Raw genomic sequence first — 26,121 nt, 5'->3', positions numbered from 1 at the left:
CCGGGTATTAGAACCTTTCATGTTATGAGCATTCTTGTTTATTCTGTACTCATTATTTGATTAAATGATTTGGTTGATTATTTGATAAACAAAGCAAACGCCTCTTTTCACCTCGTCAAAAATAAAACTTACAAACTTGTTTGTCGACAACCGGAACAGTGAAACTGAACAAGCAAAAAAAGAAAAGCGGCTCGTTTCTCTTTCACTAAAATGAAAGTAGAGGTGCCTGCGTTTCTGTAGGTTTTGAAATGCTTGGGCGGTGGAATCAGCTGTTAGTTGGCACAGACTATATAAAGAGGCTGTTGCAGCTGCCTTCACATGACATCTGTCCCAGCACGCAGCAGCACGTCCAACTACCACGGTGAGCTGACACTTCATCAGTTTAGCAGATGTTTTCTGTCTCTTCTTCTGATCGGACTGCCAGTTTTTAATTCTTTAAGGTTTATCAGGTCATCAGAGCCTGACTGGAGTTTGACTTTGACCTTTTTTTTTCTTAAATCCTGCAGATGTCTGATTACAAAACCATCGTTTTCTTTGACTTGGAGACAACTGGATTAGGTAACATTATGTTAATATTGTCTGTTTATCAATCCTCTATCAGTCAGGTTATTGTTACATGTGAAATTTCATCTACCTTGTTTAATGATAGTCTGTGTTCTAATAATCTACTTTTAATAATATTTGTGTAAAATATTTTCTGTATTTTTAGAAAAATCTATATTAATGATAATATATTAAGATTTATGTTTAAGCTGAGAAATAGTGTTTCCCAAGGTCCGTTTACTTGGATTTGCTAGTTATTTTGCAGTTTTGCAGTTTGCCACCAAGTAAAGTACAAGTTGTTACATCAGCAACAGACCAAGTGTTTTTATCAACCCAGCCTGAAGGCTGATTAAATAAGGCAGCACAGCAATGCTATAGCCAAACAAAAGTCACAATAAAGATAAAGTATGACAAAAACAGTTTTAGTACTATGTCCATTTTTTCTGGAGCTTACATCAGCCTTCTTATGGATTTCATCAGTGGAAAGAGTTTGCTCTGTTGACATTAAAATGACTCATTCTATAGGTGTCTGACTCTGACAGATCAAAATCTAGAGGAAAAATTTCTGTATGTTTCAGGCATCGTCTAGTGTCTACCCGCACCCCACCATGACGTTACTGGGCGTTAGATCTTTCTGTAAATGTATAATATGTGGGTGTCAGGTAGGCGTGGGCCTGGAAATTGTTCAGATTATTATTTTATTTATTTATTTTTTATCATTAGTCACGTTCCGAAACTCCCTCAAATTTGACCCCCCGAACGTGTGTGAAAACTCACCAAAATTTGCATACCCCTCAGAATTGCGTGGAAATTTGATATTTTATGGATTTCATAAACAAACTCAAAAGAATGGCTCTTTGACAAAAATCAAAATACATTATGCCTATGGGAGCTCCTCTGACATTTTTTTCATCGCACACTCACCAAACCTGGCACATCTCTTCTTCATGTCAGGCCAAGCAAAAAAGCCTATCATGTCAAGGTCATGTGACCAACAGGAAGTCCACCAGCTGGGAGTTTATCTTGAGATCATTGAGTTCGCTGTTTTTGCTCACCTCAAACTTGAACGAACTCCTCCTTGGGATTTTCACCCAATGAGCTAATTTTTGGCCAGCATCACCTAGACCCATGGGGCTGCAACAGTTATCCAAATTTTGTGAATAAGTTTTACGGTTTTCCTTTGGCGGACGCGGCAAGTTGACGCAGGTTTTTGGCACCTTCGAGGTGTCACAGATCGCGCACGCATTGTCGGATTGGAATCGGACCACTTGATGAATTGTAGATCCCGGGGGCCTGAATCCAGGTGATTGAACAAAATCACTGTAGGCGCTATAGCGCCCCCTGTATAACAATTTGAAAATTTGCAAAAATTTGAATGGAGAGACAAGATTCACTTTGTCAGAAATGGACCAAATTTTGCCCACAAATCCTTTAGGGCATTCCGAGCAAAAAATCCAATGAGAGTCATGCTCTATTTTCCATGCTGTTATCTTGGAGATGACAGACTCCTATGGGAGTTTTACACTTAAAGATGCAAGTGCTGTAGCAATATCTGCAGCTGCTGTGTTGTCAGATTTTAATCACTTACACTCCCCACGGGCCTGAACCCACGTGACCGATCAAAGTCACAATAGGCGCAGTGGCGCCCCCTTTGTAAGGGCTTTCAAGTTTGCATGGAGAGCCACATTTTAGTTTGTCAAAACTGTACCAAATTTTGCAGACAAATCCTTTAGAGGATCCCAATCAAAAAAGCCAATGAGAGCCATGCTCTATTTTACATGCTGTTGCCGTGGTGATGAGTTTTAAACTTAAAGGTGCAATAGCTGAATAAATGTCTACTGCTGCTGCCGTCCTGCATTTCTGTGTGTCTGTATGTGTGTCTGTATGTGCCTGTCTCACTGTGGCCGCAGAGATGTGCCCTCTGCAGCAGTTAACAAAATCCCACATCTCACCTTTCTGGGTGCAAATTCTCTTCTCACTTAAGACTCACAGTGAGGTGACTGGATCCACAGTTTGACCTTGGCATTGAATAAATCTTGTGTTTTCTGAGAGACAATACTCATTTCACTGTGATGTTGTGACAAATGTGACTTTTGATCTGTACTGTGGCCTCCCGAGTGATTTACAAAATTCCCCAACTCAGCTTTGGTAGTCCTGTCAAATGCAAATTTAGGACAATAAATGTGTAGAATTCTTGTTCTGCATGTGTTCACGGGTGTGTGCTATGCTTTGTGTGGCTGAATATATTTGTTAATGTCCTAATATGTGTGTCAGTGTGTTTTTGTGTCTCAGTACATCTGGAAATGTGTGTTTACAACTGGTGAACTGTCAGTGAGCGTTTGTGGAAAACTGTATCAAGCCAAGCTGGGCTCCTGTTTTAGGAGTGCCAAAACCATCTATAATAATGAAGGAAGAAAGTTTGAGCTGGCTTTTAATCAACAGACTTGACTTGAGTGTTGTTTGGGAGCACATCCTCAGTTCTGCCATCAGGTGGTAGTAAAGCTCTATTTTCCACACTGTTTCTGTGGCAATGACTGATATCCAGCATTGTTTTTCAAAGGGAGTTTTAAACGTAAACGTGCAATGGCTGAATGAATGTCTGCTGCTGTTGCTCCTGCATTTATGTGTCTGTATGTGTGTCTGTATGTGTGTCTGTATGTGTGGCTGTATGTGGTCTGAATTCTGCGTCCAGTCAAATGAACATTTACGATGATATATGTGTAGGTTTGCTGGTCTGCGTGTGTCCACGGGTGTGTGCAACGGTTTGTGCGGCTGAATATGTTTGTTTGTTGTTTGCGTGACTGCGTGTTTTTGTGTCTCGATACGTCTGGAAATGTGCAGCTGTGTTTTCAACTGCTGCTGTGGTTACCATGGAGATGTGAAGCGTTTCGCCGTTTGTCTCTAAAACGCACGTTGACCGGGAAAAACTCCTCCGCCTCGGCTTTCCGGCTCGGACTCGTGCCATCGTTCAAAGGGCTCCCGGTGAGGCGGCTGGCGACGCAGTTCGAGGTCGGCTGCGCGGTTCGAGGAGGACTACTGGTTGCTCACGGGGCGGTGCGCCGGGGGAGGCGGTGCTCTCGAGGCGAGGGCCGCTTATCGCCGCTTGCGGCTATATTAAATTTTCTTTTTGTTATCCTCCAATAATCTATCTCTCCTCTACTTTCAGACACCACAGTGTGTGATATTATTCAGTTGTCGGCCATCTGTGGAGACAGGGCCTATAATGTCTACATTCTCCCTGGCCGTGACTTCGATGTGGGCGCCAAGCTGGTCACAGGCTTTAGCGTCAGAAATAACAGTCTGTTCCTTGGTGAGAATCCAGTGGACACCACCCCTCTCCAGGAGGCTCTCACCAACTTCATCACCTTCCTTCGCTCCTTCCAACGCCCTGTGCTGCTGGCGGCCCACAATGCAAGGCGGTTTGATGTGCCAGTGCTCACCAGAGTTCTGAGGCAGTGCCTGCTCTGGCAGGAGTTTCAGCAGGTGGTGTCTGGGTTTCTGGATACCTTGCCACTAAGCAAGAACCTGTTTGATAATCTGAGCAGTTATTCTCAGGAGACTCTGGTCCAGGACTTCCTGGGAAGGACCTACAATGCCCATAATGCTACGGAGGATGCCAGGATGCTGCAGGAGCTGTTCAAAGCATGGAGGCCCGAAAGAGCAGACATCTTGAATTGTATCACCATGACAAGGTTGTGAAAAAAGCTGCAAAAAGAAAAACTGATAGAAAAGAAAATATGCTTTTGGAAAAGATGTTTTAAGTATGAGTTAGACAGACTCACCTGTCAATTGTAAGATTTAGAAGAAAATGCAAGTTGCCTAAATAAAATGTCTTTAGAAAAAATAAATAAAAATATAAGCTACAAAAATGCACCCCAAATACACAGATATGCCATATTTTTGTTGTTTGATGATTTATTATGTAATCTTTGTAAAGTAATTCTAACACATCTCTGTGTTGTACTCTTTTGTCTTTTCAGTTAATAGTAGCAGATATTTGCATAAGAAACAATAAACATTTGTTTAATCCTCCCAGATTTTTTGTCTCCCATGTTTTTCCTCTGTGTGTGTGTGTGTGTGTGTGTGTGTGTGTGTGTGCATGTCTGAATGAATGAATAACTCCAGCCTCTGTTTCAGCCCCCAGTTGTGCTTGTGTCTCTACTCACATATAAACATAACATTTTCCCAAAAAATCGTCTTCTAAGGGTGAAAACCATCAACTGACGCTAAAACTAACTCAGACTTATGAAATGCTTCATTTGTCTAAATTTTATTGCACTCATTCACGCTCTAACCATTTATGATGTCCTCTGAGCCATCCGAAATGCTTTCTTCTTCTCTTTTTAACAGACATAACAGTAGCTCTTTTTCTTCTCTCTTGGCTCTGACTGTGAAAAGTAGCATTTAATCTGCCTGATAACCAGACAAAAGCAAGTAGCAACTAACTCTCAGACCGTCCACGTGTTTCTACATATTCCTGCTCTTTGTCTCTGTCCATACAAAATCAGAACAGTCAGCGTATATTCAGTTTCATGGCCTACTCAGTAGCTTTACAGCAATGATGTCTCATTTGGAAGATTGCAGTATCTGTCTGTGCTTACTGCATCTGTGATCAGATGCTTTTGGCGATTATTGCTCCGATGTCACCAACACAGTCAGTGTTAATCTTAACTTTTCCTTAAGGCTGCAAGTCAAAGTCAGGACTGTGCTGATCTCTCTTTGAATGCTGTGGAGACCTGCAGTGTGTTGGCTTTTTTTTTTACAACAAAAACTTCCCAGAGGTGAGCTAAATGGACAAAACTGATCCCTGGTAAAATATCTCAACAATTAAGCTGATGTTTGAGGGGATGCTATTTGTACATGTCCTGGCTGTCCATATGGCATTCTGTAAAAAAACAAAAAAGAAAAAAGTGAATGTACCTGTCACTGGAAGGCATGCTCTGCTTTCTCTGGTTGTTTTTGTTGCTCTTTTATACACAGTGTATGTACTATTTATGATCATGCTTTGGGAGTGTACAATGGTTTAAAAGAATCTGTTATAAAATGTGTTCTAAGAGGATATATTATCCTGTGTACGGTTCATTATCTACTATTAGTCATGCCAACATTTTAACAGGCCACACTCAGTCTGTCATGTTTGTGCTACAAAGCAAAAGAAAAAAAAAGCGTTGTGTCTTTTTTGTCTGCGCCACTCCAGACACAGTTATGTAAAAGGTGCAATTTGTTATATTTTGTTTTTTATTGATACAAACATGTCTATGGTTGTAAGAAAAGACTTTACAGGGGAAATTCATCTGCTTATTAAAAAAGCAAAACTGCAGCCAAAAATAACGAGTCGTGTAATATTTTGCATGACAGACATCCTGTCAGCGTATTGTCCTTTGAAACAATCAATATTTTCCTTATTTTCTTGGTGTGTCTACTTTGGGACAACATGAAACCTTTGTGTTCCTTTTCATTTGAGATAAAAGGTTTGTTGTGTTTTCTTATCAACAAAGTCACATTTACATTCACGTAAAAGTATTTGCATTTTGCAACCTAAGGGTTTTGTTTACCAAATGTACCCTTTAAAAATATAAAGCTGTACTAGTCAGAGTACATTATGACTTCATTATTTCTTTACACTTCTCTAAGGACAGTTTACGAAGGCTAAGTAAAAGTTTACATTTTTTTAAATACACTTTTAATGACTAAGCTGTAGATCTGTTGAAAACTCCAATATTGAATCAAAGTAGATGATACTCTCGGTTTTGGTTTGTTTAATTTTCCTTGTTTAATTATTTTTGTCTTAAAATAGGCTACAGGAATAAATGATCTCGTATCGTTCACTGCTTTAATAATCGGACATTTGCTCTATTTCTCCTACCTCCCGTTCAGAAAGTTAGAAAATAAAGACGCTTTTTCGTTAAACGGACTTAGACTGATCGGATTCAGAGACCGGGTATTAGAACCTTTCATGTTATGAGCATTCTTGTTTATTCTGTACTCATTATTTGATTAAATGATTTGGTTGATTATTTGATAAACAAAGCAAACGCCTCTTTTCACCGGGTCAAAAATCAAACTGACGGAACTTAAGGGAATTTTCCTTCACACAGTTTTGTTTTGTCGACAACCGGAACAGTGAAACTGAACAAGCAAAAAAAGAAAAGCGGCTCGTTTCTCTTTCACTAAAATGAAAGTAGAGGTGCCTGCGTTTCTGTAGGTTTTGAAATGCTTGGGCGGTGAATCAGCTGTTAGTTGGAACAGACTATATAAAGAGGCTGTTGCAGCTGCCTTCACATGACATCTGTCCCAGCACGCAGCAGCACGTCCAACTACCACGGTGAGCTGACACTTCATCAGTTTAGCAGATGTTTTCTGTCTCTTCTTCTGATCGGACTGCCAGTTTTTAATTCTTTAAGGTTTATCAGGTCATCAGAGCCTGACTGGAGTTTGACTTTGACCTTTTTTTTTCTTAAATCCTGCAGATGTCTGATTACAAAACCATCGTTTTCTTTGACTTGGAGGCAACTGGATTAGGTAACATTATGTTAATATTGTCTGTTTATCAATCCTCTATCAGTCAGGTTATTGTTACATGTGACATTTCATCTACCTTGTTTAATGATAGTCTGTGTTCTAATGATCTACCTTTAATAATATTTGTGTAAAATATTTTCTGTATTTTTAGAAAAATCTATATTAATGATAATATATTAAGATTTATGTTTTAGCTGAGAAATAGTGTTTCCCAAGGTCCGTTTACTTGGATTTTCTAGTTATTTTGCAAAGTTTGCAGCCAAGTAATGTACAAGTTGTTACATCAGCAACAGACCAACAGTTTTTATCAACCCAGCCTGAAGGCTGATTAAATAAGGCAGCACAGCAATGATATAGCCAAACAAAAGTCACAATAAAGATAAAAAACAAAAAGACAAAAACAGTTTTAGTACAATGTCCATTTTTCTGGAGCTTGCATCAGTCTTGTTATGGATTTCATCAGAGGAAAGAGTTTGCTCTGTTGACATTAAAATGACTCATTCTATAGGCGTCTGACTCTGACAGATCAAAATTTAGAAGAACAATTTCTGTATGTTAAATGTGCGGCAACAATTAACAGCTGATTAGCTTAGCTTAGCACAATGATTGAAACTGTTCAATTTTGATTCTATAATTTGAACTATTGTAACTGCTGTTTTTAAATTTTCTTTTTGTTATCCTCCTATAATCCATCTCTCCTCTACTTTCAGACACCACAGTGTGTGATGTTATCCAGTTGGCGGCCATCTGTGGAGACAGGGCCTATAATGTCTACATTCTCCCTGGCCGTGACCTCGATGAGAGCGCCAAGCGGGTCACAGGCTTTAGATTTAGAAATAACAGTCTGTTCCTTGATGGGATTCAAGTGGCCACCACCCCTCTCCAGGAGGCTCTCGCCAACTTCATCACCTTCCTTCGCTCCTTCCAACGCCCTGTGCTGCTGGCGGCCCACGGTGCAAGGCGGTTTGATGTGCCAGTGCTCACCAGAGTTCTGAAGCGGTGCCTGCTCTGGCAGGAGTTTCAGCAGGTGGTGTCTGGGTTTCTGGATACCTTGCCACTAAGCAAGAACCTGTTTAATAATCTGAACAGTTATTCTCAGGAGAATCTGGTCCGGCACTTCCTGGGAAGGACCTACAATGCCCATAATGCTACAGAGGACGCCAGGATGCTGCAGGAGCTGTTCAAAGCATGGAGGCCCAAAAATAGAAACATCTTGAGATGTATCATCACAACAAGGTTGTGAAAAAAAGCTGCAAAAAGAAAAACTGATAGAAAAGAAAATATGCTTTTGGAAAAGATGTTTTAAGTATGAGTTAGACAGACTGACCATGTCAATCGTAACATCCAGAAGAAAATGCAAGTTACCTAAATAAAATGTCTTTAGAAAAAAAAAAATATATATATAAGCTACAAAAATACACCCCAAATACACAGATATGCAATATTTTTATTGTTTGATGATTTATTATTTAAGCATTGTAATTTGTAAAGTAATTCTAACAAATCTCTGTGTTGTACTCTTTTGTCTTTTCAGTTAATAGTAGCAGATATTTGCATAAGAAACAATAAACATTTGTTTAATCCTCCCAGATTTTTTGTTATTTAATTTATATATATATATATATATATATGACACTAGGTGAAATGTCTCTATAATGTATATCCTATCTCTCAAATAACCAACAATTTTAGGTTTTAGTGTATGATGTACTCTCTTAATATGTGCAGCTATATAATCAGTGTTGGTAAATGTAAAATCCAATCTGTTACAGGGATACAACTATCGTATTTTCAGTTTGTGAGTTTTATTTTCATCCTTAAACCAGGTTTTTGTTTTGAAAGTTTTGAGTTTCCGGTCAGGTGTTTTAAAAAACATGGCGGGAAAACTGTTGACGCCGAGTAGTTAATTTACGAACTATCAGCACATTTCGCTTCGTCTTTCTTACGTTTGTTTTACAAAATTTAACTATCGCAGTCACGGTTTAGGAAGCCGTCGTGGCGTGATGCAAAAGTCAGAGTCAGAAAAAGCTGAAACATCTCAGCGGCCTCTGGTTTTCTTTGACTTGGAGACGACTGGACTGGGTGAGGTCGTTTGTTAACATTGTTAGCCAAACTTTACATGTTGCTAAATGACTTATCTCGGCTAAAATTTCACTGTGGTACTGCCAGACTTGACTGAGGAAGGGCATGGTTTTAGTGGGTTGCTACTGTGGGATTACCACCTCAATGGCTACGTGCCGTCCGTTTTTACTCTATAAGTGTTCACATTAGGGAAAATTAATGACGCCGATTTCGTTATTGGCACCTCCCGTTTGCTGTGTACATTTATCTTGGCTATATCTACCAATAATGTCAAGTTAATTCCACAGAAAACCTAAAATCGTGATGATTTTTAGGCAGGTTTTGCAGTCAGTGGGACCGTATTTTTATAGATTTGTAGATATATGTTATATGTTTACATAACCCCTTCCAAGTAACTTCATTTTTGGCTGACACCAGGGTGTAGTTCAGGCTATAACGAGTTTGGTGGAGTTTTCAGATCTGCTGCTTTGCTGTCATGTGTCTGGAAGATATTTCCAGGGGAAAGAAATCATCTGAAGCAGTTGTTATTCCACCAGGTCAGGGCTGTGAGATAGTCCAGCTGGCTGCAGTAAGTGGCAGACACTCACTCAACCTCTATGTGATCCCCCGGGGTCGAATGGAGCGAGGAGCAGCCAGAGTGACTGGCTTCCGGGTCTGCAGACAGAAACTGTACCTCCATCGTCAGCTTGTCCTCACCAACTCCCTGCGAGAGGTGCTGGTCTCCTTCATTGCTTTCCTTCAAATGCTCGGACGCCCGCTTGTCATTGGCCACAACATCCGTCGCTTTGACTGTCCTCTACTAGCTCGAGTGCTCGATGAACTGAACCTCAGAGCGCAGTTTGAGTCCTCAATCTCAGGCTTTGTTGACACGCTACCACTGTCTAGAGAGATGCTGAAGGACAGTCGTGTCCAGAGTTTCCGACAGGAGAATCTGGTCAGGGAACTGGTGGGTGTGAACTACAAGGCCCATGATGCTTTGGAGGATGTGCGGGCATTACAGACACTTTATGGTGTGCTTCAGCCCCTGCCACAGTTGGTCTGTAAACATGCGTTTACTCTGGACACCATGGAGAACAAGCCATCGGTGACAGCTGCCAAAGCTAAATCACTATGTAAACCACCAGGACAGCGCCCCCTGTGGGAGCACTTCAGGCAGGCAGTGAAGGTCACAGAAAACCAACCAGAGGACCATGATGATGAACTTAATAGATTATAAAACATTTTATATCAATAAATTATTAAGAGAAAACTTAAAGCCTGTATGTACAGTGTATAACATCTAAAACCCACTGGATTCTGATATGGCACAAGACAATAAACAGTCATGGCAAACCAAGCCAAAGGTCTCCAGTTTAATTGTTGATGGTGGAACACATGAAGGACTATTGAGGAACAGTAACTTCAAACAAGCTCTTCCTCATCAGTTAAGGAACAATGGAGAACGAGCACGGCAGCAGTTTGTGGAAGCCTTTGAAAGGTGAGGGCAGAATACAAACACAACACATCCACATGTGGAAGTCACGAATTATGTTCTCCCTGTGCAGCACTGGGGTGTTAACATTACCTTCTGGTGATTAGAATCTGTAACCTCCAGCGTTTTAATATTTCCAAACAACCATTGGCAGGGCTGGGAAATGTGGCTGGATTCAACATGGCTATTAGTAAGAATACTACCTTAATGTTGAGCAAATATTTGTTTTCATTATCACTTAATCTGTCAATTACCATGAATTACCATATCAATGAGTTCGTTCATGATTTGTCTCTAAAATGTGAGAATAAAATGCTCATAACAATTCCTCTATATTCGGAGTAATTATATGGATAACCAAAATAACAAAAATAAAACACTTTTTTTCCCTGCCCCACTGTTAAATTATGCTTAATCAGGCTGATGTTCAATTTTCTGAAGGTATTACTGTGGGTATTTAGCTGATGTATGAAATGTGTTAATAAAAACATAGGTAGAAGTAGATTGCACTTGCTTGCACTTTGATAATACATAAACTCCTCAATTTAAGTACATATTCAGATTATTGCATAGGTCAACATATCTTACTTGTCTGAGTCTTTTGCTCAGTAAGGAGCACACAGTGTAGTAACACAACAAGGCTTTATTAAACCACTTTTACAGACACGGGTTCTCTGCAGTTCCATGCTTTCAGCATCACTATATTTAAAAATGCTAAATCATGCCTTCTCTAGAAAAACATTCAATGACAGGTTATTGTAATAGTTAAACAATTAGGATAAAACACTGTGGCCTTCAGACCTGTGTGCATTTGAAGGACATAAGTTAAAAAGTGAAATAAAACCCTAAGGCCAGAAATAACCTATGTGCAGTCCTGGACATACAGTATTAAAACTAAAATGAGACTTAAAACAAGGCCAGTAACAAAGATGTGTGATAGTTAAAATTCCCAGAAACCAAGACCTCTACCAGGTTACATCATAAAATTAAAACATTTAGAAAACATGGCAGATAGTATGTTGTTTCTAGACAAAATAACTGGAGGCCCCACAGTTTTACAGATACAGAACAAGGAATTTGAGGTAATGATTATTTAATTCAAAAGATAAGTCTATTCCATCTTAGTATTATCCCACTTTCCAACAACTTTAGTAACAGCAGACAACTAAAGGTTTACTGCATCTATCATAAGGACAAGCTTAGAGATTGACCCACATCACTAACATGGTCGTGATGTACATTAGATAAAAACATTAACTAGGTTGGCTCAATTCATCCATGTCAAACTCTAAAGATAAATATTTATTCACTGGTAGGATGGCAGGCTGATAGAGCATTCCTTCTCAAATATTTGATTTCAACATAGCCTATAAAAACTATTACAACAAGAAAATCCACATCATGGTTTACTGAATTCAGTTTGACCCTGGTATGAACTGGAATATTACGCAGTAGTTTGCACCATACTGAAGTTTACAATATTGTACCTTCTTGGACGAAAGTCACCATGAAATACTCTGAAGATAAACCACTGGCCTCATGGTAGCAATGCACATGTAAAAACCTTCTAATACAGTACTGTTTTAGGGATATAGTCTTAGCATGTAATGTCACATATTGATAAATAACAAAACATACAAAGCCTGAAAAGTTTGGCTTCAAACACTCAAATGTTTGTTTATATATTACTGTCAAACTGAATGCAGCATTTTGTTGTACTATTGTACAAGTCATGGGGAAGTTGATGGGTTAAGTTGTGCAAGTATCCAACAAGCAGCAGCAGTGCATTTCAATACAAGTTGGGGTTTTAATCAATAGGCATTCCTGTTTCTAATGTAGTCATGCTTCATGGGATACATCCAAATCGGTGGCCCGTCTTGCTTGTTTCTTTTTTTTTTTGTGTGTGTTTATTATTTAGGATGGTTCAGTACTTTTGTAGTTTCCTGACCGTAAACATGCACTGGTAACAGTTAAAAGCAGTAATACTCATTAAGGGTCAACATCACTGTGACTAGTGGGATTTGTACCATTATCAGTCAAGAAAGTCCCTCCCTAGTGTTACTGCTTTACATCAAGCATGCACAGGCATGTCAGTTATAGCACTATATACTCTCAACTGTTAATACACTAATTTATTCTAGAAGGTGGATATTTACTTGTTAAAATGATAAAACAGGTAGTTTCACCAGTAACCCTGGGGGAAGACAACTGCTGGCTTATTAAACAGATATGCTCAGTCCTCTGTGGCACTGTAGGTATAGCAGTGAGTGGTGGTGTACTGCACCAGTGTAAACATATTCTCCACCCTGCTGTTTGAATAACCTAGTTAGTGTGTGCTATATATTTCAGACTGAAAAATTAGAACCTGCAGCTGTACATAGACTAAAAAGCAAAAATGTCTCCAACACTGAATGCCTCCCAGTAACAAAACACACATTTAGTCTTCAGCAGGTGCTGGAGTTTGCTTAGTTGTCATGAAAAACTGTGTTTTTGAAGAAAACAATCCTGCTACTAGATTAATTTAGTGGATGGACTTTTCTCTTCTCATCAGGAGATAGTTTGCCCTGTTGTCATGGTATTGTATGTTTCCAACTTTATTGTTCAGCATGTAGAAGACTTTAAGCTCAGCTATTAAATTAACTAATTTAAAAATATGGTGATGATCAGTGTTGCAGACAGTGTTGGCAGTTTAGGTGTTATGAAGTGATAATGTTCAGTTATTGATGAAATATGTTTTTGAACACTAAAACTGCTCAGCAGCAGCACAGACTACATATTATACATTATAATGCAATTCATACAGTTGAATCAAGACCCTTGTAAAACAGTTTCAACAAAAATTGAACATTATCACTTTCACAAAAGGTTTTATTGCAGGACTGTTTTAGTAAACTTTATTAGATCTAGCTAGATATACTGTACCTAATAAACTGGCAGCTGGGTATGTTTTACTTGTTATTCTAAGTACAATGTTCTGCATCCAACATGTTAGATGCGTACATTTGAGGACGAGAAGTTGTACTTGCACCACTACAGGTAGAAAGACCAAATAAAATCCAGCAGCACTGGGTTACTGCTGAATTTTAAAGCTGCTGATGCAAAGAGTTGACCCAGCAGTCAGGTTAGGTTTGGGTTGGGGGAAGCAGTGGGCACAGACAGGCATTTGACACACTGTCTGAGAGCTCCTTTAGCATACTACCTACCAAGAGTGCACATCAGTCCTTGGGCTCAATCCATGATGCAGTATAGACCTTGCTGGGTCAAACCAGAGAAACAATAGGTAGTATGTTTCAAAAAGCCACAGACTAACTACAGGAGGCAGCAGGCCCGAAACATGGTCATTCCTAAGGGAGAGGCAATGTGCAGGGAGACGCTCTCATTGGCAGAGACAAACAGGACGGTGCCCCGCCTCAGTGTAACGTCAGAGAAAGCAGCAGCGGAGGTTGCTGTGGCATCGCCTTCGATGACCAGGAGGATGCTGGCACTGTCAACTGGAGCCACAGTGTACTGCTTCACTGAGGCTGGGACCTGGGAAGAGGACAGGATAGAACAAGGTGAGCGTGTTTGTATATAACATAATTCAAGCTTCTGATGTGTAATCAGTTAATTAAATGAGGTCTCCTACCTGTATCCTTATTACAGCGAAATCTGGCACTGGGGGGTCATACAGAGACACACAGGGGTCTGAGGAGTCCTGCACATGCGGGAAGATCTTGGAGCTGGCGGGGGCAGGGCTGTAGTTCAGCATTTCACACAGCGTGTTAACATCGATGTATTTCGGTGTGAGACCTGCCCTCACTGTGTTGTCTGAGCAGGCCATACACTCGATACAGTCTACATAGGTGGATGAATAGACAAACGGAGATCACATTTTAAATGAGCAGAGCAGGTGGTTAACTGATTCAAATGGAAAAATTAATTCTCAGTCTTACAATCTAAGACACAATCAGCCTGTGATGTTAAATGTGTTCAGCAATCCATAAATTCTTTAACGTGCTGGTAGTTAAAAAGAGAACACTTAGATTATCAGCTTTTAAAAATGTGTTTTCAGTAGCAAAGTTTGAAAGTATTGAGACAGACAGACACACTAACATTGTTGATCTTTGGTTTTAATTGGGTTTGTCAGACTATAAGAAAAACACAGCATCATTCCAGTGCTATCTTTTGATATTGCACCTGTTGCTTCTTTGTCATGCAGGGCAGGGATACTGGAGCTATTGCACCAAGTCAGCACTAAATCTCATGAATGTAAACAAAAAGCATCTACTGACCTCCATAAAGGTAAGCGTGAGGCTCGTTGGCTCCCAGGAACATGGCCTGGCCTGGATTGAGGACCACGTGGTTGAGGAAGTAGATGGAGAAGCAGCCGATGTCTCCGGGATACTGGGAATGGAGACGGAGCAACAGGTCACCATTGCTGGTTGATGTGTCCTTCCCCGCTGCACCTACACAGATCAAACATCCATGGGTATGTCAAAAAAAGACTTCTTAAACATATAAGGCCCTTTATATGTAGGATTAGAAAATATTTTAGCATGTATCACTTTTTTCAACCAGTCAATAATTCTAACATACATTTGCATCTAATACCAAACTGTTGACTGTGATCAAATGAAGAATATTCATGGTTATTTAACAATCCTCATGATAATGTCTGTATGTAACAGGCACAGCAAATCATAACTTTATTACAAATTCTTTTTTACACACCAAAAGATTTTTTTTTTCAGTTTGCCTGTTCTGCAGTATACCAGTTAAATGAAGTACATAATCTTCATGTAGAGTGCAGTTTGCAATAAGAAGCCTGATATGTTGCAGTTCAACCCTTATACACACATACGCAGTATTTTTAATAATTGCTGACTAAGTGTTTACTGACGGATAAACTAATTAACTGTTCATGTCCTCACCCTCTTCAGTGACTCTCTTCACCAGCATGTTTAGCTGGTCTACGAACACCTTTTTTTCACAGTTCATCATCCTGGTGAAACACTTCTTCAGTGCCTGGCGTGTACGGGCTGCATCCCCCACACTGCATCGCAGCTCCTCTGCTGCCTCATTGCCCACCAGAGCATGGAACTCTGGGACACCTGATGGATACACATAGGCAAAAAATCTGGGTAGGAATTTTTTTTTTTTTTTTTTTTTTTGTAGCCTTTATCTTTCAGAAGACTTTACCTCACAACCCTGCTTATCTAACACATCTGCATGATCCTGCTATCAAGAAACAATATCACCATCGAAAATTTTATTTCTTTAGTTATTCTTTCACAGATAATCCAATATCCTCCAATGAATGTGTTGTGCAATGACTTTGGGACTCACATTTAAGGAATCCCAGGATCTCCTCTACTGGTCTGAAGCCACAGAGGCCCTGGAAGCGGGTGAGAGCAATGGCCATCTCTGGCTTGTGGTTGTTGTCTGGATAGTGCTCCGGAAACTGAGCATGGAGACGACCAGCTAATTCCTGACCAAACCACAATGACAGAAGAGGAAGAGGAGTTTTAGAGGGAAAGCAGTGTGTTTAAACTAAACTCTGTTTAGTTCATGCACATGACCAATGGTTATATTGTCCAAAACATCTGTGCCAGATACTCAAAATATTAGCATCTTTGTGCTACGACAAATCCAACTATGTTAAAAATTTAGAGCTCTATATTACTGAAATCTGCTAATATGTATGGGGATGCAGTATAATGCAGTTGATTCTGATATGTGTCTGAACCTATATTTAATATAGGGATAGTGCAGGAGTTTTTTTTTTTTTTTAATACTGTTATCACCATACAGTAGAATGGACTAAAAAACATCCCTGCTAAACATAATAATCAGTCATCTTATGTAGAATCTGAACACTGTAGATTTATATTTGTGAACTCACCCTGTTGGGATGGGCCTGTATGGACAGAGCTGTATTGACAGAGAGGACTTTGAAGAGGAAGGGCAGCTGACCGTGGAAAGTGTCTTTGACTTTAGAGCCCAGACAGCCAGGAAAGTGGGCAATCCACTGGCCCAGCGTGGTCTGTGCGATCCTGTTGTCTTTGATCTGGGCATCGCCTTTTGGGTGGGCACCCATCCACAACTGGAAGAGACACTATTTTTAGATGGACAGTTTATGTACATTTTAACATTTATAAATTATTCCTGTTGGCTGTTTTGGTATTAAACATCCTAACATCACTGTTTTCAGGCTGCCTGAGACATAAGCATGTTATCTTTTATTTACTCATTTTATACTCGAGTAGCAGGAAATCCAAATCATCACGCACTGCAAGTCAGCCTGATAAGAGGGTTACTGTAATACCTTAAATGTAAATGAAGGATGATATCTGTTGAGGACAGAGTTGTTGGTGGACAAATACTGACTACTACTTTGGGGTCAAACCTGTGATCCTTTTGGCACAGGACAGTTTCTCTAACTTGTGTCCTTGTCAGCCTTTGCTGTGACACTCGATACAAATATGTTTTACAGAACTGATATAACAACTCCATAGATAATGTACATTACTTAAATACATTCATTGTATTAGCATATACCTGCTTTTTTTAATAAATCCTGTAATGATGCCCACATACATTCTAAACCTATTACTGCTAGTTTGTCAGTTTTATGCTAAAGAAAAAGGTATTCCAGAGAACTTCTATGTGAAACAAACACAGACCACAGGAGTTTCTCACCTAAATTTTATGGTAATAATAGGACAAAATAATATACTGCATAGTATGCAGGCATCCATACCACCCCTTATCCACCATGGCATGCTATATTAATGTGACTACATGAAAATATCACTGCTACCACAACCTGACCTTATGACCTTCAGGATAAACCATCTGGGGCTGCTGTAGCTAAATAAAGACTTATGAAAGGCAAGGACAGAATAAGGCTCTCCGCCAAGACACTGCGGAGCAACACTATATTTAAAGCCCTTGAAAATGATACCAGATAATTGAAATTTCATACTGGATCTCTGTATTAAAGCTGAGTATAGCAAATTGTCCAACTCTGAACTCAAAGTTTGTAATGGCCACATTAAAACTATGAGAGAGAAAGAAAATATTGGGGTGATTTTGATTAAAACTCAGGTCACCTGTTCCAATACAGACAAAACAGAAACATTATTGTATTCCATTATTTCGACACCAAAATAAAGGTCAGGACATGCTTTGCACTGTTCAAGAACCAGTGTATTGATTTGAATGTTCTCAGTAATAACTTTACCTCTGCATAGGGCTTGCCATCCTCTATGACAGCTAGTGGGTCTCCACCAACCACCAGTTTGGCCACCTCACTGTCCAGCCCAATTTTCCCCCATGCATAATTTTGCACAGCACAGGTCAGGGGAAACACTAAGGAAAGAAACAAATTATGTGAATTCTTAAAACAAAAAGAGAATACATTACTGAATCCAGTATAATGTTACTAGTCAATTGATGGATTTAATGATTGACAGTCTTTTTTTAATAATCAGATTATACTTTTAGACATTGTTGAACAAAAATGTGTAGATGTGATCCTCTTCTTTGTCATATATGTTTTTCAACCACAGATATTTAGGTTTTTGACTGCTGGCTGGACAGAAGATATCTGAATATGTCGACTATCTTAAAATTAAACAGCCATTATGACGTTCCGGCTTCATTTAATCGAGAAAATGATTAACTAAGAATGTAATCAGGAATTTAAGTAGTTAGTTAAAAAGTTATTAGTCTACCCAAGATGCTTCCAATCTGTTTACAATTTAAAGAAGTATATAATCTAGTCTGTCTGAGATGATGTGCATAATTTCCATGTTATCATATACTAAATCTATGTGACTGTGTGTGACAATCTTGCAAGCGTTGCAGTCAAAGAAGTGCGCCTTATTTTGACAAATCACCAAGCCATTCTCAACACATTAAATGACCTCATTATGAAACTGTAAAACATGGCAAAGGGATCCCACCGGGGATAACTAGGTTACATTATTTGGCAGAACACCGACCAGCTGACGGTGCAGCGTTCAATGACAGAAACCCACAGTAAGCAGATTTACATTCGCGAGGGTTTGTTCGCCGGTTTGAAGAAATAGCTATAACTAGTTACCCTTTACGTACAGCTGTAGACAAATACTGCCAAGAGTCACGTTATCTTGCTGTTATTTTAAACACCTTTCAATTAAACAGACATAGCTTAACGCCGACTGAACTAATTATGTAAATGATCGCTAGCGACGTTTTAGGTGGCTTTCGTCACCTGTTAATGTTGTCATGCAATGTAAGTAAATGGCTGCAGAACTGACTGACAGTATATCGATAAAACAGAAACAGATTTGAAACGGCTATGAAAGGCGATTTCACTCACCCCTCACTTCCTCCATGACTGCAACGTTGCCTGTCCAACCGGTAGTGACGTCACGAGACGCTAAACGTAATATTAAATGTATATTTAAAAAATGAATAAATAAGATATGTAAAATAAAAATAAAATAAAAATAAATGATGCACTGAATGCAAAATATTACGGCCACTATTAATTCGGTGGAAATTAAAACTAAAACTTCCTCTTTGAATACTGATTAATATTTCATTTTTTATTACTCTTTTTATTTATTTTGATAATCTCTTTAGTCTGTGTTTAGCTCTGTAGGGATATCACAGACCAAATCTAAAAATATACACTCAGTAGACCTACTGAAAACTGCAAATACTGCATTTATATTAACAGTTTGTTGTCTTTGTGGGGTATTCTGGTAATTCAGTATTGCACTGACAGATTTCACAAATAATGGTCAAAATCGATGTAACAAAGGGCAATATATTACCATATATTACCATATTAAACATTTTGGCCAACCTTTCAAATCTGGATTCCACACTTTATCATAATGCAAATCAATAGAGTCGAAGTCACCATCATGACTTTCTTGTTGTTGTTTTGGAACAGAAACGGTCAGAAACCTAGAACTTCTGGTTTCACTTGCATTCAGTACACTCTTTAAATCTCCACTGTATAATTCAGGTTTCTGACAAAGATATATTAAGCCTAAAGCTAAAACCTGCCCTCCAGTCAGATTTAACATACAATTGACACGTTCATCTGAATATGGAAATTCTGAGTAAAATCTGTGTAAATTCTTCTTTTAGTTTTACTTCCTATAAAATTGTGTATTTATTTTGTCCGACGAAATACGTAACCTAGCCATTGTTGCTTAGCAACCTTTTTTTGGCGTTCTACTTTTGAAGAACTGTGGAATTTAGAGGTTATCTTTAAAATAGCATTGCACACTTTATATTAAACTTTATATTTATTTATAGAAGCCAAATCCATTGGTGGCGCGCTTTCGCTTCGCAACGTTGTACGTGTATCAACTGACGCACACGTCTTTGTCCAGCTGGCTCAGTGCGCCTGCGCTGTCCACTTCGTTCGAGGAAGTGGGTAGGAGCGAGAACTGAGGCGACAGAGAAGAGTTTGGCGTTTATTGCCCGTTCAGAGCAGAGAAAACAGCCTGCAGTCTTTTCAGAATGTCGGAATTTGATAGCAACCCGTTCGCAGAACCTGTTACCGACAACCCTTTCAATGTAAGTGTGTGGTTTTTAAGATTCTGTTTGAGTAGCTGCCAAGACTACGAGTCTGGGTGCTGACATATTCGTTAAAAGGAAACTTGTTGGGTGGATGTTCGGGGAGGGCTCTATTTCTGTTCTCTTGAATGTCATTTGATAAAGAGGGCACGATTGACAGACCTTTAGCCTATCAGCGAGCTGTGTTAGGAAAGAAGGTGGGGTATTTTTTGAGCTAAGTTGCAGGAAGTTAACCTGTTGCCAGCAAAGAATGTGATCAAACCTTTTCCAGCCACATCACAACTGTGTCTAATATGTTTTCTGTGAGTGGGTAAAATGTTGGATCCTAGAATATCATTAGCATTCTTGTTGCACACCAATAACGTAAAAGTAACATTACCCCATTACCAGTCCTCCATTCTCAGTCTTACGTTGTCAAAGCGTGTAACGTTCGCAGTAACTTGTCTCCTGTGACACACGTGATTCTTTCTGTCTGTTAATATTAGAATAATAATGATGGTTCAGTGTGCAAGCAGCATTTTACTGTTAGGAACTTTATTTTTAGGGCAGTGTCCAACCAAAATAAATATGAGGGGTTGTGAGAGGGAATATGAAATGATACATAAATCTAGTTTCATTTTTTGGACTTCTCTTTAACCGCTTCTTTTTTCTGTAAAGTAAAATATCGGATCCTTTGAACAGTTGAAATGAAACCGCGTGAGATGCTTAGAGAGGAAATCCGTCTGTAACGGAACAGCTAATGATCATAGACATTTGTGACAATGGACCTCAACGAGACACTGTTTGTTTTTCGTTTTGTAACTTGTCACATATCATAATAGTTGGAAACCACCAATTTAATCTTTAAAATCATGTTTTTCTTTAGAAACCTAAGATTTTATTTTTTTTCCTGTGATATTTTACACAACAAAAACGTTGTGGCTGCAAATGTTAGATTAAGCCAAAAGGACAATATTTCCCACTGATAAATTCATGAATAGCTTTGGCTGTTTTGAGTGTGTCTAGAGACTGTGGGCTCTGACCCATATTGTCTTCTTGGTAGCTGTTAAGCCATAAACACACTAGTCTACTTTTCCGCACTTGTCATAAATTTATTTAACCATATACCCATATTATAGTACATCGAAACACTGTTACCACATCAAGTGTAGTATTTCCAGTTAAAACCTGTCATTTGTTTAAAATCTGTGAAAAAAAGTGTTTGATTGCATTGACCTGGTCACTTTTACAGTAGTGCCGAGGCACACTTTATGTCAGGTGCTCAATAGTCTTGACGTCAGTGGAGACCACTGTTTGTTTGCTGGGTGTGGAAGTAACTGAATAAATAACCTAGTAGCAGCTTGAAAATGTTGCCTGTGCTGTAGTGCAGATGTGTTCATTACGGAGAGATTATAGTTTTAGAAGCCTCCAATCTCTGGTTACCATAAAATAGTTAATACGTTGCTAAATTGTGAACGAATTTCAGTACTGAAAAATTGTTTCAAGTTTTCAACCATAATGACCTTGAAGTTAAGCTTGTGCTTTTGTGACTATGTGCTTCTGAAACATATAGCACTGTAGGGCTGCAGGACCCAAAATGAACACTGGCTTAAACATATTTAGTAAGAATACCCATCTGCAGTTATGAAATACGTGCCACAACTTGGAAGCAACAGTTATCACAGCAAGTGACAACTTACTGCACAGGGGTCAGGACATCATGAAAATGTGATCCCAAATTCATTTTTATACTCTTAGGTTGGAAATAGTACAATTTTAAGACTTTACCAATGTAGATCTTTGCGTGAATATAATTGGAGTAGTTCGTCACTGTCTCCACACCCATTTACTGTTGTTTAAACATGGGGTCCTCTTCTTTTGGCCAGTTCCACATTAGTCCTATACTGGGACATCAAAAGACACAAGTAGTTGTCTCAGCAGGATAGTTTTCCTGTCTTTACATGAGGTAAACCCATTTTGTATTTTAAGGTTTGAATATCTTCATAGGTTGTGTTGAACATGTTTAAAGCCAACCCTGGCAAAGTGATGTTTTTGTTCAGAACCAGTTGACAAATCAATCAAACAGAATGTGACGAGTTTCATTTTTAAGTGTTTATTGCACCATATTTTCTACATAATTCCAAGTCTTAAGTGGTGAAACTGTTCAGACATCTGGCTGTTTCCTGCTGGGAATGTTTACAGGTGTGTCAGGAGCAGATAAGTAATGGTGAGTGAGCTCACACTTGTGGCCGTGACGTTTTGGTTTATCATGTGAGGTTTTTGTTCATAGCTTTACAGGAGAAATTCACACATATTGAAGAAAAATGTTAGTGCAATTAATCTTTATCCAAATGTTTGTTTTAATGTGTAGTTGGCAGTTTCTAGGTACACGAAGATAAAACTAATGCAGCCTCACACAATAGTCATGTAATATATGCTCCTTTCTTGAAGGTGATGATGTTTAGTTTTTGTTAAACTATTTGAAATCATTTAGAGATTGTTTTTTGTGGTGTTAAATGCAGTATCTACTGTGCATGAAATTGATGTATATTTCCATATTTAGAACTACAAGTAAGAAGGTCGTGGGTTCACAACCCAGCCTTTCTGTGTGGAGTTTGAATGTTCTCCCTGTGCATGTCCAAAAACATGCATGTTACGTTGATTGGTGACTCTAAAATTGCCCATAGGAGTGAGTGTGAGTGTGTGTGGTTGTGACCTGTGACCCTGGTTAAAGGAATAAGTCGGTATAGATGATGGATGGATGGATGGATGGATGGATGGATGGAACTACAAGTATGAGTTGCATCAGTTGTCTTCCTATTTGGCTAGATCTAGATCTATTGAGATCACTTATTAAACAAATGGCAGGGTAACAGATATGCCTCAGGATATAATTGTTTTCATTATCGGTTAATCTGAATTTTTTGTCAAGTAACGGATTCATTGTTTAATTTTCACTTGATCTGTTAATTGTCATTAGTCATTGCAGCTCATATGTTTAGCAGTCATTTAGTCATGGAATTAATCAGGGCCCAAAATGCAAAATTTGCTTGTATCAGATTTTCATTTTCTGACTCAGTAGCATGTTTTCTCACATATCACTTAAACTGATGTTGAGGTCTTTGATCATACACAAACCATTAGTGTCAAGTAACATTTGCCAATGGTCTTTGCATGGCTCCTCTATGTTCTTTACAGGTAATGATTCACCAGGATTGTTACTGCAACAATACCAGGATGTCACTGTATATTGCAACACGATACCAGATTTCATAGTCTAGACTATCTTTAGGCTACCTTTGGTGTTTCAGGAAATGAAAAGTTCTTCAAGTTCATCTGAAAATGATGTCTCAAGGTTAGCGTGTGGTTGAGGAAACCCTTATACAATATTTTATTTTTAAGTTCTAGGAAATGCATCCCTGATTCTACTAGTGACCTGGCTATTGTTGCAGGTGTATTGTTCAGGGACACTAGGCTGTACTTGAAATGTCCCACATTTAATTCCAGTGAGCCCCAAAAAGTCTCATTTGTGTGATCCAGGCACTGCACCTCTACTCACTTGAGCAGCTGTGACCAAGAGACAAGAAATGCCAGGAGATACACAGAATTTAAGTGTTAGGATTGACTTCAGAATTCATTCAGTTAAAGTGTCAGTTGACCAGTTTGTGGGCATTAGCTGAATGACTGATAATAACTAGGCACACCTGTGTTTTTGTTTTCCAGGATCCTTCTGTCACACAAGTGACCAACTCCAGTGTAGAACCAGTTGACCAGTACAACCCTTTCCCTCCTCATTCCACAGTAAGATATCTGGTTGGTTTTTTTGTGGGGGGTTTTTTCTTCACCATCATCACTTTTATGTTGTTTTTTCTTCTTGGCCCTCATATTTATTTTGCTTGTTCTATTTTCTCCCCCCTTTTTTTTCATCCACCTGTTTCCTCTTACTCTCCCCAGTTTTTATTTCATTGTCTGCCTTTATTTTCCTGTTTGTCCTGGTCTTTTCTCAGTCTTGTTTTCCTTGTACCTTTCCTCACAATCACTGTCATTTATTTATTATAATTTTTCAGGAAGGCCTAGCAACTCGTACAACTACGGCCTCTACCTCTCCCTACCAGCCTGCCGTCTTACAGCCCTCTACAGAGCCCACTCCACAGGTACGTTACATATTACTCTCTCTGTCAATCCCTGCACTTTACTGCTGCAGCTAAGATTGAGGAACAGTATTGCTCAGAATTTGCATAAAAGAAAGTAAACTAATCAAATTCAAGAAAAAAAACTAACAGAAGCGTAACCCTTTGCAGAAGACAACATTCACAGACCCTTCAGTGGTTTCTATTTATTAATGAATATGAATATTAATATATTGAATATTATAATATATTGTCTTTATGTTGGGCATTGTAACACACAAAGTGAAAACATGTTTTCTAATTTATTCATCCTACAGTGTTCCTGTCAAAATAAATATCCAAGGATGACACCAAAATAGTAGAAAACATATCTTGAATGTGAGAGCTTTTGAATCTGTTCAGCAATCGGACTAATCGGAACACTACAATCAAAGATCCGAAAATTTACTTCAAACGTGATACATGACAAGCTATAAAACCACCTTTTGTCAGATTTGAAAGATTGTGTATCTTGGTGCTGTTATCTGGGCCTGTTAAAACAATGTCGGAGATAATAGATACTTTAGGGTCAAATGCCCCCCAAGGTATATTTACTTAGTAACCTTCAGTTAAGCATAGGAATGCACAGCCTGGAAAAACCTGATACATGTGATTATTCTGGATTTTACTTGTAGCCTATGGATGCAATACCTGGATGTGGCTAAAGTGATAGCCATTGATTCAGCAATGCAGTCCTCTCTCCTGCAACAGCAAGAATTATCTGAGGTTGTTTGGAAACTACACAAACATCTATTCAGTTTATGCAATAGTATAATGAACCTCCTTGTTCCACTTTTACACTTATAAAAATTCATGAAGAGCACTACAGGTCCTCAGTTATTTTCTGCCAAGTCTGTGATCAAGATATGATCATAAATGTTATTATTATTAGGTTACCATGTCTCAGACTTTGAAGCATGCAGTAAAGCTGCAACATGGAGGCATGCCCTTAGAAACAGTGAAAACAAACATTTGTAGTAGATGTTAAATATTCAACATATGTTGGTTGAAATGTTTTCTGTCATTTTGAGAAGATGTATGGTCCTGTTGTCTATGAACCATATATGTCTGTACTGAGTCTGTAAAGTGAAGTGTGCCTCCCCTTATTCAGGCAGCTGCTGCTCAGGCTCAGGCCAACCTGCTGAGGCAGCAGGAGGAGCTGGAGAGAAAAGCTGCCGAGCTGGACCGCAGAGAGCAGGAGCTACAGAGCAGAGGCGTGACAGGTCATTAAAGGCAAAACCTCTCCCCTCTGCAGTAGTATCAAAAGAAGGACATTGTATTGAGACAGGAAAGCATTGTAATATGTATGTAATATGTACATTATGTGTCACGGAGCCAAAGATGAACCTTATGTGAAAATGACATCCTTGCAAATAGGCAAAGTAAATGCTCTGATATCCACATGAACAAGTCTGCAAAAGATCACACACTCAACCCGAAACAGGTTTTTCATTATATTGTTTTAAGACACAGTATAAAATTCATATTAATCCCAAAATCACAAAACTATGCTGTACCCCCTGTGGATGACCTCCACATATGTTAAATGGTGTTCACCATTCTTAAAGTTACTTACTCTAAGTAAAAATACCAAACATCTCAAATGCAAAAATTGCGTTATTGTGTCTTACACGTTTTTCACATCCATTTCATTTTAGTCATAATTACTACACAGAGTAGTCTGTTTAGCCTACAGCACAGAACATCTACCACTGTTGCATTACTTTCTTGCTGTACTTATATTATTGCTGTGGCGCTTATAGTTATGAGTGAATAATCCAGAGACATTATCCA

At 38.9% G+C, this 26,121-nt stretch overlaps 5 protein-coding genes across 7 annotated transcripts in view; 4 read left to right on the top strand and 1 right to left on the bottom strand.

Moving 5' to 3' along the window:
- Positions 1 to 264: 264 nt before the first annotated feature.
- Positions 265 to 4,580, top strand: LOC113133606 (protein PML-like). 2 transcript variants are annotated; one of them, XM_026312529.2, is made up of 3 exons: positions 265 to 361; positions 507 to 558; positions 3,710 to 4,580. In XM_026312529.2, the coding sequence occupies exons 2-3, from the start codon at positions 507 to 509 to the stop codon at positions 4,240 to 4,242; spliced, it is 585 nt and encodes a 194-aa protein (XP_026168314.1). In that variant the 5' UTR covers positions 265 to 361; the 3' UTR covers positions 4,243 to 4,580. The 2 variants fall into 2 exon arrangements, with proteins under 2 accessions (XP_026168314.1, XP_026168313.1); XM_026312528.2 differs by lacking the exons at positions 265 to 361; positions 507 to 558 and adding an exon at positions 689 to 3,625.
- A 2,153-nt stretch (positions 4,581 to 6,733) lies between these two features.
- LOC113133046 (protein PML-like) lies at positions 6,734 to 8,651 on the top strand. Its single transcript, XM_026311567.1, has 3 exons — positions 6,734 to 6,868; positions 7,014 to 7,065; positions 7,776 to 8,651. Exons 2-3 carry the CDS (start codon positions 7,014 to 7,016, stop codon positions 8,306 to 8,308), a joined length of 585 nt encoding a protein of 194 aa, XP_026167352.1. The 5' UTR covers positions 6,734 to 6,868; the 3' UTR covers positions 8,309 to 8,651.
- A 287-nt stretch (positions 8,652 to 8,938) lies between these two features.
- LOC113133042 (protein PML-like) lies at positions 8,939 to 11,596 on the top strand. Its single transcript, XM_026311561.1, has 2 exons — positions 8,939 to 9,147; positions 9,684 to 11,596. Exons 1-2 carry the CDS (start codon positions 9,069 to 9,071, stop codon positions 10,361 to 10,363), a joined length of 759 nt encoding a protein of 252 aa, XP_026167346.1. The 5' UTR covers positions 8,939 to 9,068; the 3' UTR covers positions 10,364 to 11,596.
- On the bottom strand, positions 11,247 to 18,991 carry mpi (mannose phosphate isomerase). 2 transcript variants are annotated; one of them, XM_026311559.1, is made up of 8 exons: positions 18,963 to 18,991; positions 17,841 to 17,968; positions 16,500 to 16,700; positions 15,944 to 16,085; positions 15,529 to 15,708; positions 14,890 to 15,063; positions 14,244 to 14,452; positions 11,247 to 14,146 (listed from the first exon to the last, which is right to left on the bottom strand). In XM_026311559.1, the coding sequence occupies exons 1-8, from the start codon at positions 18,976 to 18,978 to the stop codon at positions 13,928 to 13,930; spliced, it is 1,269 nt and encodes a 422-aa protein (XP_026167344.1). In that variant the 5' UTR covers positions 18,979 to 18,991; the 3' UTR covers positions 11,247 to 13,927. The 2 variants fall into 2 exon arrangements, with proteins under 2 accessions (XP_026167344.1, XP_026167345.1); XM_026311560.1 differs by lacking the exon at positions 18,963 to 18,991 and adding an exon at positions 18,705 to 18,724.
- Positions 18,992 to 19,996: 1,005 nt separating this feature from the next.
- scamp2 (secretory carrier membrane protein 2) overlaps positions 19,997 to 26,121 on the top strand; it is an 11,401-nt gene continuing 5,276 nt past the window's right edge. The window contains exons 1-4 of the mRNA XM_026311431.1: positions 19,997 to 20,179; positions 23,882 to 23,959; positions 24,226 to 24,312; positions 25,439 to 25,550. Of these exons, the coding sequence (XP_026167216.1) occupies positions 20,123 to 20,179; positions 23,882 to 23,959; positions 24,226 to 24,312; positions 25,439 to 25,550 (334 nt within the window). The 5' untranslated portion in view covers positions 19,997 to 20,122. The remainder of the gene's footprint in view (positions 20,180 to 23,881; positions 23,960 to 24,225; positions 24,313 to 25,438; positions 25,551 to 26,121) is intronic.

The sequence above is a fragment of the Mastacembelus armatus genome, chromosome 6, assembly GCF_900324485.2.
Source record: "Mastacembelus armatus chromosome 6, fMasArm1.2, whole genome shotgun sequence".
NCBI classification, from domain to species: Eukaryota; Metazoa; Chordata; class Actinopteri; order Synbranchiformes; family Mastacembelidae; genus Mastacembelus; species Mastacembelus armatus.
Note: the sequence above shows the minus strand (reverse complement) of the source record. Positions and strands in the feature narration are given on the sequence as shown.